The 17,155-nt window shown below is 52.3% G+C and overlaps 2 protein-coding genes across 2 annotated transcripts; one reads left to right on the top strand and one right to left on the bottom strand.

Annotated features, from left to right (window-relative positions):
• Nucleotides 1-159: 159 nt before the first annotated feature.
• Nucleotides 160-14,042, top strand: PHYSODRAFT_284262 (hypothetical protein; the record flags this gene model as incomplete). The annotated part of the gene is made up of 2 exons (XM_009517398.1): nt 160-8,418; nt 8,553-14,042. The coding sequence occupies 2 exons, from the start codon at nt 160-162 to the stop codon at nt 14,040-14,042; spliced, it is 13,749 nt and encodes a 4,582-aa protein (XP_009515693.1).
• Nucleotides 14,035-17,058, bottom strand: PHYSODRAFT_353529 (hypothetical protein). The gene has a single exon (XM_009517399.1). The coding sequence runs from the start codon at nt 17,034-17,036 to the stop codon at nt 14,172-14,174; it is 2,865 nt and encodes a 954-aa protein (XP_009515694.1). The 5' UTR covers nt 17,037-17,058; the 3' UTR covers nt 14,035-14,171.
• Nucleotides 17,059-17,155: the final 97 nt, after the last annotated feature.

Below are 17,155 nucleotides of genomic sequence, written 5' to 3' on the forward strand. Positions count from 1 at the left end.
GTGGAAACTATGTTTTTGCAAATCTTCCTTTTGACCATTTCAATTCGCTAAAATAGTGGAAAATCATATATTCCACCAATCGCCGTATTTGATCGCCGTCGCAAGCGGAAATCCCGAAGGCGCGCACGGCAGGCAGGAGGCGGACGCCAAGGGACGACGATGAACGTGGAGGTGGTGCGCCAGAAGCTGGTGGACGGCGAGCCGGACGCCGTGCTGAAGGAGCTGGTGGACCTGTACCGCCGCGCCGAGATCCTGCACACACCGCAGCTCGGCCGCATCCTTGAGGCGCTCTTCCCGGTCTGGAAGGGGTTGCTGCAGACCAAGCTGCAGCCGCAGCTGCGCTCCACGACGCAGAACCGCTGCCGAAAGGTGCTCCTGCAGATCCTGAATAGGATGCCGAGTAATGAAGCGCTGCGGCCGTATGTGGCGCAGCTGCTCCAGCTGCTGATGGAGGTCCTGCAGAAAGACAACGAGGACAACGCGCTGATCGCGCTCAAGACACTGTTCGACCTGCACCGCAACTACCGACCGGGACTCCGCAATGAAGTGCAGCCGTTTCTGGAGCTGGTGCAACTCATGTACAAGAATCTGCAGACGACGATGAAGAAGCAGTTCAGTGGACCGCCAGAGACGCACAAGTCCAGCTCCGTGTCGGCGGCAACGACGCCCACTGCCGCTAAAGCTGCAGCGTCTTCAGCTGCTGCTGCAGAGGAAACAAAGGAATCTACTGCAGCTGAAAAGGAATCGGCCAGTACTGCGAGTACTTCGGCGGGATCAACACAAGCAGGGGCGTCAGCACCCCAGGCAGCAACGAGTAGCAGCGCTGGCGAGACGGCTGCAACTGCAGCATCTTCTTCTACAGCAGTACCAGAAAATAGTGGTGCAAGTGCCGCGGCTACAGCAGCTTCTGGTAGTGAATCAGCCACCGATGAGCCTATCTGCAGCAATTTGGAGTCGTTCAAGACAATTTCGGAGTTGCCGTTGATCATCATGCTGCTCTTCCAGTGCTATCCGAGCTACATCGAGAGCTACATTCCCGTTTTGGTACCGCTGATGATGTCGGCGCTGGCATTGCGTGCGCCGGATACGGCGGCAACGTCACATCCGTCTCGTTATTTGGATTTCTTGGATTGTCAAGTGAAGACGCTGTCATTTGTAACGTACTTGCTGCGTGGGTGCGCCAATCTGATGCGTCCATTTCAAGATGCTATCTGTGAGAACACAGTAAAGCTGCTCGTGGCTTGTCCCAAGGACGCCTTCGTGCTACGCAAGGACATCTTTGTGGCAGCAAGACACATCATCTCGACGGACTTTCGGAGAGGGTTTTATCCGCAGCTAGAACTACTCATGAACGATGACGTGTTGGTGGGCAAGGGACGTTGTAGCTTCTACCAGATCCGGCCTTTGGCGTATTCAACTTTGGCAGACATGATCCATCATGTTCGGGATATGCTAACTCTGGCTCAGGTGAGCACAATCGTGGATTTCTACGGCAAGCGTATCCATGACCCAACGCTGCCAATCTCTATCCAAACGACCAGCATTCGGTTGCTTCTCAATCTCGTCGACATCAGTGCTAAGAATGAGGATACGGACGCATGGAAAGGTCGTAACATTCTCTCGCGCATTCTGCTCATCATTTCTGGGAAGTTCGGCACAACGCTGGAAAATTTGCCTATGGCTCTTGCAACTACTCTTCGCAGTAAGTCTAGCGGTGATCGAGGTGATCTACTGGAAGGAGGTGCTATGGATAAAATCAAGCAGTCCAGCCTGCTTCCTAAAGAAGTCGTGCAAAAAACACCGTACGAGAAGAAACTGGAGGTGCTACTGTTGCCGCATATGCGTGTACAACGCCCCGCGGACTCTATTTCGGAGGAAGAACCGAGTATTCGTGATATCAAGTCTCTGCTGCGCACAATGATCCTGGGTATCCGCGCTGTTATCTGGTGTACAGCCAATTACCGAAATCCGCACGCGAAGGATTTGTCAACGGTTGATGCCAACAGCACTGATGCGAGTGGTATGGCTGCTGTTTCGAGCTCTCAGGGAATTCACTCGGGGCTGACCATGGACGTGGTGACAAGTGCTACTGGTCGGTCGTCTGGGAGCGAACACTTGTATCCAATGACTGATGATGAACGCTTGCTTATCGCGAAGGTGCTTCGGAATGGATTGCGTTGTTTTATCCTTTATACGCTTTCCGAGAACACTCTATCAGAGGAGAAACAAATGCTGGACCACTTCGCTGGGGCATTCACAGTTTTGGATGCCGCGGACTTTCGGGACCTATTCATTTCGAATATTGAGCTGCTCTATCAGTGCATCCTTCAGGATCACGCTATATTGACGATCCCCCAGCATTTCTTGGCCAACTCGAATGTGAGCTGCTGGTTTGCTGAGATCCTGCTCAAGTTCTTAATTACGCAGATGAAGGACCTGAGTGTCGAATCGGAGGGTGATTTGCCCGATACGAAGCGTGTGGACAAGGTGATGGCTATCGAGAATCTTCAGTTTGAGAATATGCGTACTGTACCGCAGGTGCATCGTGCCTCCATTGTGCTCCGGCTGTTTAAGATTGTCTTTGGTTCGGTCACGTTGTTCAAGTCGAACGAATCAGCGCTGTTCCCGCATTTGCGTACAATTATTGAGTCGTGTCTGAAGCAAGCCACGTTCACAAAGCATCCAGACAACTACTTGCTGTTGCTACGTGCGCTGTTCCGGTCAATTTCAGGTGGAAAGTATGAAAACTTTTACAAGGAGGTGTTCCCGCTGCTGCCGGGTGTATTGTCAGCGCTGATGCGACTACAGAAGCACATTGGAAAACCGGCGATGCAAGAAGTGCTATTGGAGTTGTGTTTGACGATCCCAGCTCGACTGAGCTCATTGCTACAGTACTTGCCATCTCTCATGAAGTCGGTAGTGCGTGCGATCTTATCACGCGGCGAGCTCGCGTACTTAGGGCTGAGGACGCTGGAGTTTTGGGTGGACAATCTCAATCCGGACTTCTTGTATCCTATCATGACCTCTCAGGACCGGTTGCTTACGGAGATAATTGAGGCGCTGAACACACACCTCATCCCGCCACCGTACCCGTACGGTGAATTGGCCATGCGCATCCTGGGCAAGATTGGTGGTCGAAACCGTCAGTACCTTATGGATCCGCTGAACCTAGATTACCATGAGCACTCGTTTACGGGCATGTCTTTCACGTTTCAATGGGGTGGAGATGGAGATATTATGGATGTCGATATGGAAGGTGATGGAGTTGTACCGAACCAGGGCGGTAGATTTCCGATAAAGATGGATCTGCTTGTTGCACAGGCAACTAAGGTGCTTCGCACATACTTACGGAAGACGTCTGCGGAGCGCAATAATGTGAACAAGACTGATTCACGCCTTGCCGATGTCGATGATTTTGAAGAAGGCGAAAACGCAACAAGACCATCTTTCTTGCTCGAAAAGGATGACAAGACGCTTCAGTTGGAGACTGAAACAATGGGGAAAATTCGTGGATCAATTTTGCAGCATAAGCGCTCTGCGTTTATGTTTATTTCTCGCGCGGCGGTGGTATCTCTCAACGTAAGTTACTATGCAACTGCTGATTGCGAAACGCTTGACAGCAACGAAGACGCTACCAACGTGGGTTTGCAGCATGCGGAGCCAATGCGGAAAGTGATTTCGCAGGAGGCCTTGCGTTCCACACGCAAACAGCTATTGGAAGTTTTATTTGAAACGATGGTGGATGTGGATGTTGGTGCAGATGCAAAAAAAGTGTTGGAGGGTGTTGCGGCTCATCTCACAATATTGGCTTTGAAAAAGTGTTCACGAGACCCGCCAAATTTTGCTGTACTGTCTACTCTGCATGCATCGACATTGTATGCAGCGACGAGAGGTTTGTCGCCTGGACGTCACTTGGCAACGACGAAGCGGATAGAAACACTTCGTCAGGCGACGTATGGAATCTCAAAAATGACGGAAGGGGATGTGGCGAATGATTTTTACTCGTTTGCCCAAGCGGTTTCAGTTGCGCTGAGCTCGCCGGATCAACGGATTGTCGATGCAGCGAAAGAGATGGCCACGTTCATCGTCAAGACAGCTATTGCCCAGTTCGACTCACCGCAACTAGCTATGGAGCATGGTGGGGCTCTGTTTAACAGCATGTGCGAAGTGTTCGCTCACGGCTGCTACGACAAAGGAAGCTGGCGCCAGAAATTGGGAGGAGCTATCGGCCTGCGGCTACTTGTAGACCTGCTTGAGCCTCAGTGGTCTCACGAAAACGAACTCACGATTATCAAGGCGTTGTTTTTTGTACTGTCAGATCACCCCCCAGAAGTAAGTGCGACTGTAAGTGCTGAGACTGGCGAGGCGTTGGAAGGGGTTGTGAAGGCAGCATGGAAGGTTCGCTCGGGGTTCGCAGACCAGTTCGGCGACGATGAAGCCAAGAAAAAGGACTTCTTGTCGTGTGTTGCTTTCCAGGACACTGAAGTATTCCAGATGCTTGTCGTGGAATTCCTGAGCCCGAAGGCGCCAACCCGACAGTACGCGAAACAATGTATCGCCACAGTTGCATCGCTGCAAGAAACGACTGCTTCAGCTCTGCTATATCCATACAACCAGTTGATCAGTAAGCAGATCACTGGGTGCAATCTACGCATGCTGCCTAGCAATACCAGGACAGGCTACGTAGATGCAATGGCATACGCACTGTCAATGGAGCCACCGATATTCTCGCTGACCAAGGAACTCATGATGTTTCTTCAAGAGGTATGGAAATTGATTTCGGAAGATTCACAGCGCGATGGAGTTACAATGGTTGGGGCAGAAAGCCCAAACAGCGTTGGAGGTACTGCGCCGGCGATACCAGGGTCTGGTGTATCGGCCCAGGAATATCCGTTTGGACTTTCACAAGCCTGCGAATTGCGCATTGCAGCCGCCAAACTGCTCCGTGCAGCTTTTCTTGCGGCGCCGAACGAGCTGAATCAGCACCCCGAGTATCGCAATCGCTTTGTGGGCGTTTTCTTTCGATATCTGACGGGTCAGCCCCCGGAGCTGGTTCAAGTAGCGCAAAATGCGTTAACAGATGTCATTCAGCTGAACAAGCAAAATAAGGATGTATTTCTACCGAAGGAGCTTCTGCAACAATGCTTGAGACCAGTACTTCTCAACTTGGCCGACTACCGGAAACTTAACCTCCCGCTGCTGGAAGGGTTGTCGCGCCTACTGACGTTGCTCAGCAGTTGCTTCAACGTGACACTCGGGGAAAAACTGCTAGAGCATCTGAAGCAATGGCGTGATCCAGATCGAATTGCCAAAGCAGGAATTTGGAAGCGGGGCGAAGAGCCCGCTGTAGCAGCAGCAATTGTGGATCTTTTTCACTTGCTACCTCCCAACGATGCATTTTTGGAGCCGCTCATTAATTGCGTGGTGGACCTTGAGGCTGTACTGCCGAAGTACGGAAGTTATGGCAAAATGAGCTCGCCGTACCGGATTCCATTGACACGGTTCTTAAATCGCTACGCGTCGAAGGCTGTAGCATTTTTTCTGAAGCGTGAGCAGTTGGTCGAGGTCAAGTATTCGTCGCTATTCCAGCAGCTTATTAAGCTACCAGAGGCAGCTCCACTCCATGCGGTCATAATTGGCGACGGTGGTGCCGAGTCTATGGTAGAGGCAACCTTTAATGCTGCGTTGAAGATTAACGCTGCTGGTTTCGGAGACGTCAAAAGTGGAGCAGATGTGTCCAGCGACGCCAAAATGCAGGCCCAGATTCAGCTGAACGCGCAGAAAGCAGCAGCACAGGCTGTGGCCAACGCACAAGCTCAAGGAATGACCGCGTCAGCGGCGGAAGCTCGTGGTGTGCAAGCTCGTGCTGCGTATGTAGTGAAAGCTCAGGCTCAAGTGAACGCTCAGCAGGCGCTGAAGGTGCAGTCCCAAGTTCAGATTCAGGCCAATGCACAGAAATTGCACGCGCAGACTCTGGCAGCTGCCCAAGCTCAAGGACTGTCACTGGTGCAAGCTCAAGCAAAAGCGCAGTTCGCTAGCAAAGAGTACATCGCAAAGGCTCAAAGTCACATCTCGTCTGCCGCCATGCAAACGCCGTTACCCAATCCTGCGATGAGCTCACTGGTCACGCAGCAACAAGCGCAACAGCTACAAGCTCAGATCCAAGTGAACGCACAGAAGGTTCATGCCCAGGCACTTGCAACGGCTCAGGCCCAAGGCTTAAAACCAATGCAAGCGCAAGAAAAGGCAAAGCAGGCGCAAGCAACTTACATCCACCGTGCAAATGCGCAAGCTCAAGCAAAAATTGCACGAGCTCAGAGCCAGGGTTTAGCATCATCGCTGGCCTTGAGCAGCACCTCAACCACTGTCAGCGGTGGCCCATTTGCTTCCAAAGCTCAACAGGAGGCCCTGGAGCTGCATTACCAGGGATTGCGACTTGTACGCTCGATCAGCAAACTCCACCCAGCGTGGTTAGCGTCACAGACCGTCATTATCGAGTGTTTGAGGAAACTGTGGCGCTCATCAGCGCGAATCCAGCGACTCGTTGCGCACAATCGACTGCCTATCAAGTTTCACCTTGAGTCTAAGCTGCTGATTAAGTGTTTGATCACGTACAGCCGAGCAAAACCAGAAGATGTTCAGGTGCTGCTGGACATGGTATCGGTGTTTCTACACCGCACACCGTTCGACTTCAGTTTCCTGCAAACTTTCTATCGAGAGGAGGTCGCAACCAAGTACAGCGTGGCAAACAAGCGGAACCTCATTCGATTGTTCCTGCGTATGCTACGTGAACCGGGGGCATCTGAGGAACTGAAGGTTCACGCTGTTCAGTTGTTAATAATGCCTGTGCTGACGACGTCGTTCGAGGACCCAAACGTGAACAATATCGACGTCATGGACCTTGATACTGTTATGTGGATGTTACGGGAAATTTTGGCAAGCAAAGATTTTCCGCCGGACACAATGCAAAGCCTTCGGATTGAGCTACTCAAGCTGGGAACGCTACTCATCCAGCACATGAGCAAGTATGTGACTGACCACCGCAAGGAAGTGATCAAGTTTGCGTGGAATCATCTGAAAGCTCACGACCTGACGTCGAAACTCTGGGCATATGTGAACGTCTGCCGCTTTATCTCTGTCTACGATACGCCACCGAAGATTGTTTTGCAAGTGTATGTTGCGTTGTTGCGCACGCACGAAATGGACGCGCGTTTTCTGGTTCGAAAGGCGTTTGATATCCTCTTACCCGCACTGCCGAGCCGTTTGCCTTCAAATGAATTTATCAAGGCTATCAAGTGGACAAAAAAGATAGCGTACGAAGAGGGGCATGTTCTTGGGCAATTGGTCCACATTTGGTTCTTGATTGTTCGGCATCCGGCGCTGTTCTATCCATTTCGCGGCCAGTTTGTGCCGCTCATGGTGAACTCGCTAAACCGTTTGGCAATTCCTCCTAGTAGTACGCCTGACAACCGTAGACTTGCGGTGAACATTGTAGACTTGGTCATTTCATGGGAGCAAACACGGCATGATCGACTCGCCATGAGGGGTACTCTTTTAGCGTCTGGACACAAAGTAGCAAGCCCTGGTGGAGAACTAAAGCGGAGCCCATCCGCAATGAGAACTGCTGCAACGCTGGAGGGAGCTGTGGACGAACATGCGATGAAAAAACGGAAAGTTTTGCCGAGTGAAAGCACTAGCTCGTCGGATGCAAAGACTGTAGATGTTCCACCGAGTTCTAGTCCGAGCCATGACAACACCACCACGTTGCAGATTCAAGTTCCAGCCCCTGGATCTGGTCAGCAGCAAGGGCAGGTATCGGCATCCCCGTCTTCAGAGGCAACTCGGGCGGCGAACAGCGAAGATGATTTTGAGCTGAGCGGTGCTATGGTGGATCTGGTTATAAATTTCGCTTTTCGATTTGCTTTGGCATCTGCGGACAAGCAGGAGACAAGCCGTCTGGCAAAGACGTGTGGCGAGCTGTTCGACAAGGCACTGCGCTTGTGGCCGTCTGCATCCATTCGCTTCTCCTACTTCGACAAGTTGATCGCTGTCACTGCGGAGACAGTGATTCGGCAGCAGCAACAGCTGCAGGCAAGTATGAACGCCGCTGCCGCTGCTGCTGGAGGCACTGGACAGCCTGTTCCGATTCCAGCACCACCTCCACCGACCGTTATGCCCCCGTTTTTTGTGGTACCGAAGGGTGCGCCTTTGTCGTCTCTGGCAATCCTGGATGCTGTCTTGGGTATCTTGAATTCTTTAATCACTCCCGAAGTAGTTACCAAGTCCAAGCGTCCGATGCCGTACGTTATCCAATATGCACCACGCATCATGAAGCTACTTGAACCGTGCTTCGATCGCCAGAACCATGAGATTCAAGCTAGTCTTACAAATTTTCTATGTCGAATGACAGTGGTACGTGTGTCCGCATTCTATTATGTCGCCTGGCGTGTCTAAGACCAATGGTGACCATTCTCTCGGCTAATTCATATCTCTTTTTTGTATTGTAGCTCTATCCTCCAGCTCGCGCACCCCAGCCTCTTGTGGTGTGCAAGTTCTATCCCTGGCTGCGTGAAATTATCAACGAACGTCTCGTAAATGCAGCAATGTTCCAGCAAGAGTTGAGCACGGGCGGCATAGGTTTGTCTGGTGGTTCCACTTTGCTTGCCTCAAAGGGAAAAGGGAAGAACGCAGCGCAGAGTGGCCCTGGGTCTAAAGCTGATAAGCAGGGTGGAGCGACGGCCAATGCTGCTGCGGGCCATGGTCACCCCCCCGGAAAGAGTCAAAAAGATCCAAGTGGTATTAATCCACTTATCAATCACGAGGCGGCACGGATGCGCTTGTTGTTTTCACAGCATCCTCGCGTGGTTGTGTCACCGACAAGCTACCCCGGCGAGTTTACGTTGAAGCTGCTGAATGGTCTTGCCGAGATTACACCGGAGTTTGTGGATCACTTCGCACCAGCATTGCTGAAACTGGCGCAACGCTTCACGCGTGAACATTTGATTCAGTCAGCGGCAGCAGGAGGTGGGGGTGCTCATGGCGGAAAGCCTGGTGGTAGCAATGGTACTGCTATGGGCGTGGAAAGTGGGAAGGCAGTTGTGGATTCTTTTGGGCGGAATAGAGTGATGGCGACACCATCTTTAGCAATTGTCAACGAATGGAACCAAATGCAGGCGGGACGATCCAACTTGGCTGTGAATAACGTAGTACGACACGTTGCGAAGAAGCGTGAATCGTCAGGCGAGAAGTCAGGAGGGACCAAGAAGAAGGGGAGTGCTAATGACCAATCGCTAGGGAACGATGCGGCAAGTACGAAGGGCGGCAGCACAATGAAGAAGAAAATGGGGACGAATGCAAGTAACAGCTCGGGTCGTGGTTCTTTTGTCGGAGGAAGTGGCAAGAGGCCGATAGAGCTGCTTGTTCTGTGCTATGCGCTACTGGCAAAGTGTACGTTCACAACAGGCGAGCACCGTCGTCTGTACACAAACTTGCTAGTTCACTGCCTGGAGGGATCTTTCAACATACCGCTTTTGCTGCAAATTACAAAGATCGTGGCTAAGATGGTTGCATCGACGGATGTTCGCCATCAAGTTCTGACCGCGAAAGACAAGATGACGCTGCTGAGTAAGATGTCCACGTTTGACCGGCTCAACGAGATATCTGCGTTGCCGCTAAACGAGGAGTACTATCAATTGGTGCTCAAGCTTTGCGACCCACCAGCACCCGGTGATGCGAAGCACCACGCTCACCAGTTGCACTTGAGCCCTACGCCACAGAGCCACAGCCTTACCACGCACTTCATGGCGGGCCTACTTGCCCCTGATTCCACGACGCGTGAGAAGTTCCTGCAGATCTTCTTTGCAGCAACTGGCCCCGGGCCCGTTGCGCGTTTGCAACTTGTGTTACGTCAAGATTGGCAAGCTTGTGGAACTCGATACTGGCCAGTGATCGCCATTGAAACACTAATGGCAGCAATTTCTCCAAGCACGCCACCGTCGATTTTCTCTCCTGGAGCTCGGGACTCTACTGGAATTACAGTGGCGCCGAAGTCTTCAGTCCATGCCGAATTCTTGGAAAACTATGGAACGTTGAAGACATCAGAACTTACGTTGGCCTTACGCGACTTAGCACACATCGATCTGGAGCTTGCCAAGGAGTTATGGGTCAACCTGTTCAGTGCCGCGTGGGATTTACTGAAGAACTCGGAGCAAACGCAGATGACGAGTCAACTGTTGAAAATCTTGGCTTCCAAGTACAACAAGCGCGACCTGAATGTGCCCCTCGGCGCGTCTACTCCTCGGCGCACCAACGTGGTCCAAACTTTGATGAAGGGAATTGTGAGCACGAGTCAAAGCGCTCCCGTGATGACACCCGAGCTGGTGCTGCATATTTCTTCTGCTTACGATGTCTGGAGCTGTGCTATTAGAATTTGCGAGTTCCAAGTTGAAAAGTCGGACCTGAGTGTAGAGAGCCGGTTGCGATGGATCGAAGCTCTCAGTGCTATCTACAAACAGCTAAGTGAGGATGATCTTCGCATTGGATTGAGTTTGGAGAATATTGGACAGTCGGAAACGCGCACGGCGCTAACTCTGGAGGCTCTCGGTTGCGTGCATGAAGCGCAGGAGGAATACTTCCGCGCACTATCCAAGGCTCAGAGTGGGCGTGTGAGTGTGGAGGATGTGAATCTTTTCGAGTTGAGATTGTGGGAAGAGCGCTGGATGGGGTGTGCAAAACAACTGTGTCAGTGGCAGCTCATGAATGACTTCGCGAAGTCAACGCAGAACCAAGAGTTGTTACTCGACTGTGCTTGGAAACGCGGTGACTGGGCTTCTGCGAAGCAGTTGTTACTCTCTCCGTCTATGCAATCTTCGGCAGAGCTGGGGTGTCCGCAGACCCGTTTACAACGGTTGTACATCTCAATTCTTGATGCAGATAAACGCAGTGCTATCGATACTCTAGCTGCTCAGACTGCCGAGTTGGCATTGCACCAATGGCAGGGGCTGCCGCGCATTCTCTCTCGCGCACATTTGCCACTCATGCATTTGTTTCACAAGTTTGTGGAAGTAAAAGAGTCCATCCAAATGATGGAAGACATCAAGTCAGCGAGCGCTCAACACGCTGCATTGCCGAACCTCAAGCCTTCCATTAATACTTGGCGAGAGCGCTTACCAAACAAGTGGGAACCCATTCTTCTCTGGGATGATATTCTCACATGGCGGTCGCACATGTTCCAAGTTGTCAAGACTACATTTGCGTGGAGTGATGCGCAGGTGCTCGCTTGTATGCACGACAGTCCGTGGTCCGTGATTAAACTTGCGCACACAGCGCGTAAGCAGCGGCTACCCGATGTGTGTCTTGGCGCGCTTGCGAAATTGTATTCTGTTCCGGCCATGGACGTGCAGGATGCGTTCTCGAAACTGCGCGAGCAAGTGAGCATTTGCTACGAAAGTGCTACGGAGTACTCGGGCGGTCTGAGTATCCTGAATACGACCAACCTGGACTATTTCAGCTTGCGACAGAAAGCGGAAATGTTCCGTCTGAAGGCTCTGTTCTTGGAAGCACAAGGATCGCTCCCCGAAGCCAACCAAACATTCTCTCACTGTCTCCAGATCTGTGATAGTTACGGCAAGGGATGGCTTTCATGGGGCCACTATTGCTACCGGTTGTTCCTCGTTCGGAAAGAGCTGCCGCTAGCCTCGCAAACTATCGCGTGCTACTTGCAGGCTATTCACCACCGGTGCAACTCGGCCAGGTTGATGATTGCGCGGGTGCTTTGGCTGCTCAACATGGATGACCGCCGAGGAGTTCTTATCCAAGCCTTCGAGACGCACGGCAAGCAATTGCCGATTTGGATTTGGATTATTTGGATTCCACAGTTGCTTATGGCGCTTGGGCGCCCGGAGGCCCCCCAGATTCGGGGTCTGCTGCGAGGTCTCTCGGCCAAGTTCCCACAGGCGCTGTACTATACAATGCGCGCTTTCTTCCTGGAGAACCGAGACAACGCCATGCTACTAGCCAATCAGCAGCAGCAGCTAGCCGCTACTCCGACGGGTGTTTCGCCTTCTTCGAGTGCAGCATCTTCGCCAGGCAATCGTATGTACTACCGAACTAAATCCGGTCATGTTGTTGGAGTTCCTTCAACGCTGCCGGTTGCTCAAGTCCAGGAGGTTCCTGGACTTGTCGGCCCTCCTCGACCAACCCCAGCAGCGTTTAACGCAGCACCCGGTGTCGTGTTGACGTTAGATGCGTGGAACGAAAAGGTTCGCAACAATGGCGATGATGGATATTCGTTGAAGGCTGAGGTTGGGCCTGTGCAGTACACGGAGGATCTCCTGAACTTCTTACGCAGATCGCACGATTCGCTTACTTTTGAAATGGAATGTATGCTGGAAGAGATGATCACACGTTTCCGCCCCGAACCGGAAGAAGAGCTTCTCACGGCTGTTCACGCGCTTTTACTCAAGTGTTATCAGCTACCGAGGCTTACGAAGACAGAACCGGTGCCGAAGATGCTGCGTGCAGCGCTTGCGAGAGTCTGCCGCAAACTGTTCGTGCTGCTACCTCACCAGAAGAACGAAAAGCACGAGGCGTTTGTGGTGGAGTTTAAAGATGCCTTTAAACGTGACTTTACTCCGCTCGCAGATGACGAAACGCAGCAGCAGGATGGAGCAGCTTCTACCCTCTACGAGATTATGAACCGGTTGAAGCGGTGGAAGACTTTGCTGCAGCTACGGGTGAAAAAAGTGGGTAAGCGAAATGCTGGTAAGCTCTACCTTGAGCAGTGCAGTCGTCACCTGATGGAGCTGAGCAGTTCCAATATGGAGGTTCCGGGCCAGTATGTGTCTGACAGCGAGCCAATCAAGGATCTGCATGCACGCATCCAGCACTTTGAGAGTACTGTGGACGTGCTGTTACGCAATGGATTTACTCAGCGACGTGTGTCCATGGGTGGAAGCGACGGCCGAGCGTACTACTTCCTGGTGCAATATGCAATGACCCATATTACACGCACAGATGAGAGAATGATGCAGATGTATTTGCTTCTGAATCGACTGCTTCTTCGCCACAAGGAAACGAAAAAGCGCAACACGGTCTTCCACGTGCCGAAGGTGATTCCTCTTACACCACGCGTGCGTTTACTGGAGGACAACTGCGACTTCGTCACACTTGGCGAGATTTACGAGCTTGACTGTCAGATTGAGAACAAGGACCCAGACCTCCCTGTAGAACTCTATCGCGAGCGTGTGTGCGAAGCGTATGCGGCAGCAGAGGCCGGGAAGGATTCGAGGAAGCAAGAGGAGGAGCGCGTGATTCAAGCCAAGACTCGTGCCTTCGACGAGATCTGCAACGAGCACGTACCCGAAACACTATTGGCCAAGTATGTCCACGGTATCTCGACCCACAGTGATGCTTACTTCCAGTTCCGCAGCGAGTTTACTAAGCACCTCGCACTATCGAGCTTTCTATCGTATGCGCTGTTCGTGGGGGACCGTGCACCGCACCGAGTGTTGTTTTCAAGACGCACCGGTCGGGTGGTGAGCACAGAGCTACGACCAGGATACGCGACTAGTGGTATTCTGGAGGCTGCGACGACCATGCCATTCCGGCTCACGCGCAACCTCCACAGCTTCATGACGAGGCCGGGAGTCCAGGGGCCATTTAGTGTGGGGATGACGGCTGCTGCGGAGGCGCTCATGAGTGAGGAGGATATCCTGAGCAATCAGTTGTGCCTCTTCTTCCGCGACGACTTGCTGTCGTGGCATGCTTCGAAGACGCGTATGCTTTCTGCTGGCGCGTCGTCGCCCAGTGCATCGTCAGGCCCAGCATCGCCAGCAGCGGTGGCGCAGCGCCGTGTCGAGTCACAGGTGCAACAACGCGTCGAAGCCAATGTAAGTCTCGTCCTGGAGCGAATTCGCGGTGTATCCCTCAAGAAGGAAAGCGGCGAGTCGACGCGGGGCAGGAGCGTGCGTGAGCTACTGGAGGTTGCCACGAGCCCGGAGCGCCAGCGTGAAATGTACCCCACGTGGTACCCTTGGCTGTAGGTGACGTTGCCGTCCCTGTTCTCAATGTAGTTAGTCATTTGCATGTGCACAAACAAGTTACTTTGTTGAACGATGACTGAACTGGAATAAATATTTTGCATGTCTTCCAAGTGGACACGATGCAGTCAACTATTTAGCTTGCTGGGGTGGAGCGGACAAGTAAGAGCGTTGGTACGCCTGCGCTCGAGCTGCGATTCGGTTAAGTAATGCGTGAGTCAGCGCGACCACCGTCGTGAGCAGCAAGAAGAGCAAGGTCATATCCGTCAGCTCGGGGCGAAAGAGCCAATGTGACAGCACGGCCACGAGAGCTAGAGCTGCCGTGTACCCCAACGCCTCGGCTAGAGAGATTGCACCTTGAACAGCACCAGCCCAACGACGAGACGGCCTTGTGGCTGAAGGCACCGATGAGAACGAGTCCCGTGCTAGCTCGTGACACTGCTCTTGCAAGCTCACGCGGAAAAGAGCGTCGGAAGCACCAAGCAGTACGACGTACGGCAATGTCCAAAGGAACGCAAAGTCCGAGTGCACACTACCACAACTTCGTGGCAAAGCTGATGGACTCACCGATGCCTTCCGACGGTACAGTTCAACAACGCTGGACAGAAAAATACTCACGAGATACAGTAGCATGGCGAAGCACATGCGCGTGACTGGGGGGCATGATACCAGGCATGGCAACACGCGCTGGACCAACGACGTTCTATGTGTCTTCTTGAAGACGGGCGTCGCTAGCGCTGCGGCTGTGAAAATGTTCGGCTTCCTCAATGAGCTTAGTCTGGGACTATCAGCCTCAGCCTCAGTAGCACTCCCGGTGAAGACTCGACACAGCCCGATAAGCAGCAGCGAAGATGTCCCGACAGCAGTACCAAGCAACTCCGGGTCGAAGAGCGTACTTGTCGTACCCGGGACCAAAAGCCTAGTCTGACACACTTGAACGACCATAGTAGTGTAGAGCTGTGCGCGCAGGAATGACACGCATCCTGACACGCAGATGAAAGCCATCGCGAACAGAACCATGTAAAGTTGCCGCGACCGCAGGCCCAAACGACGGCATTCGCGAAGAAGTTGCTTCTTCGTTGGGTTTAGCTGTCTTGAACTAGCAACCATGGTTAGCAGCCAGCCAACCACGATCAGCAAAAATGACACCAACCGGACGGAAAGCGAAGCGTGAGACGCGAACAAAATCCCGACGGAAAAGCCGATTCCTATCAGCGTCATCAGCACAAAGGACAGCAATGCATAGCCCACAAGTGCGCGATTGCATAGCTGCACGATACTTCTCCAACTCCAAGCCCAAATCACTTTGACCGATGCGTTGAAGCCCTGTTCCAAAACCGCAAGCTTGTTCTCCAATCTCTGTGCTTCGGAAACGCTAGTGAACAAACTTAAGTTGTCTGGACGATGATCGTTCTGGCAGTTGCCCCATGATTTGAAGCAAAAGTAGATGAGCGCTGCCATGAGTCCAAAGCTCATTAAGAGCATGCAGTGGAATCCTCGAGAAGTAATAGGCGAGTGAAAGCCTCCATCCGTGAATGCGTTGACGTTCACGAACAAAAAGTAATACGCTTGCACAAGTGACGACCCTCCCAATCTTGCAGCGAAGCACCCCGAGAAAAAATTGTGGCTTGCCAAATCACAATTTGGCTGTTCGTCCTCGTCGAACACACTTGAACCTTCAGATGAATAGGAGCTCTCACTTTCCACCCCGCTATCATCATCTTCGCTGCTACTCTCGTCCTCATCTTCCGGAGACAGTGGTGTGAATAAGGACTGGGGCTTGTCGAGTCGAGCTTCGACTCTTAAGGCGATGACGTTTGGGCAGACGCTGCCGTGAGCTACTCCAGCGCACACCAATCCCAAAACCAAACTTATTGACGAAACCATGGGCGGCATCTGGAATGCAGCTACGTGCAATGCTAGAACAGCGACACCCCATAACACAGCGATGCGTTGTAGCAGCAGCACCCGGTTTCGTACGAGATCCCCGACGAGCCCACCGACAAATTGGATAAGACCGACAAATATCCAGCTCAACAACAATAGCACACCGAAGGGGTAGACATCAAGCCGCAAGAAATCCCGCAACTCCAAATTAAAGTTGAATATCGCGCAGTGTAGCACAGCAGTACTGAAAAACAGTAGAACGTACACCAGCGAAGAAGAAATCTCGAATTCAGATCGGCCTTGGCGGCCACTGGTTGCCGTCGGACTAGACATAACGCCAGGTCCTAGTCTCCGCTCCATAGCCTCTCTCCCTGGTACTTGAATTTTGCGTTCAAGTTGATCCTCCAAATCGCACAACTTCCTCTCCAAACTCCACTTCTGCTGCCCAGAGTTTGCTTCATCCACAAAAGTAGCAGCTAGACGGAGAGGCTGCAGTTTCTGGTCCAGGCTTGAACTATCAGATCCACCTTCTGTACAAACTGGCACAGATCGATCTGCATCTTGTAAATTCCTTTCCAGCTCCCATTTGCGCCGGTTTGCCTCCACCTTGTCTGCAGATAGATGAAAAGGATTTATGATCGATGGATTCAAGCTCTGCAACTTCCGTCCAAGACGACGATTCTCCTGGTTTTCACGAGCTCCACCTTGCAATCTCCTTTCAAGATCCCATTTGCGTCGGTTCGACTCAACCTCAGCCGCAGAGGGAACGACCGGATTCATCATGAAAGGGTTCAAGCTCTGCAACTTCCGTTTCAAGTTGTGCGCTCGAGGTGCTCTGCTCGCTACGTCCGTCGAGTTCCCAATCCGATCTTCATCTTGCAATCTTCTCTCCAGGTCCCATTTTCGTCGGTTCGCTTCCACTTCTGCTGCAGTATGTGCAACTGGATTAACAACCTGCAGTTTTCGTTTAAGGCTGCGCTTTCGGTCGCCATCGCATTCATTATCAACCGAACTGCACAATTGGTCAGCATCCTGCAGCTTCCCCTCCAAATCCCATTTTCGTCGGTTCGCCTCGACTTCGTCTCTCGAGGGCGAGAACTTGTCGTTCATGTTGGTAGTCCGAGCAAAAGTCGGTGGTGTCTTGCATTGATCCTCCTCTTTTGCTATGCCTTGGATCAGTCGAACACGAGAATGCGCAGCTGTCGCTCGAGAAAGCTGCGGCCGAAGCG

The sequence above is a fragment of the Phytophthora sojae genome (genome assembly GCF_000149755.1).
Source record: "Phytophthora sojae unplaced genomic scaffold PHYSOscaffold_1, whole genome shotgun sequence".
Classification (NCBI taxonomy): domain Eukaryota; phylum Oomycota; class Peronosporomycetes; order Peronosporales; family Peronosporaceae; genus Phytophthora; species Phytophthora sojae.

Coding starts and splice junctions, on each gene's coding strand:
- PHYSODRAFT_353529 (XM_009517399.1), bottom strand. CDS start 17,036: ATGAACGACAAGTTCTCGCCCTCGAGAGACGAAGTCGAGGCGAACCGA.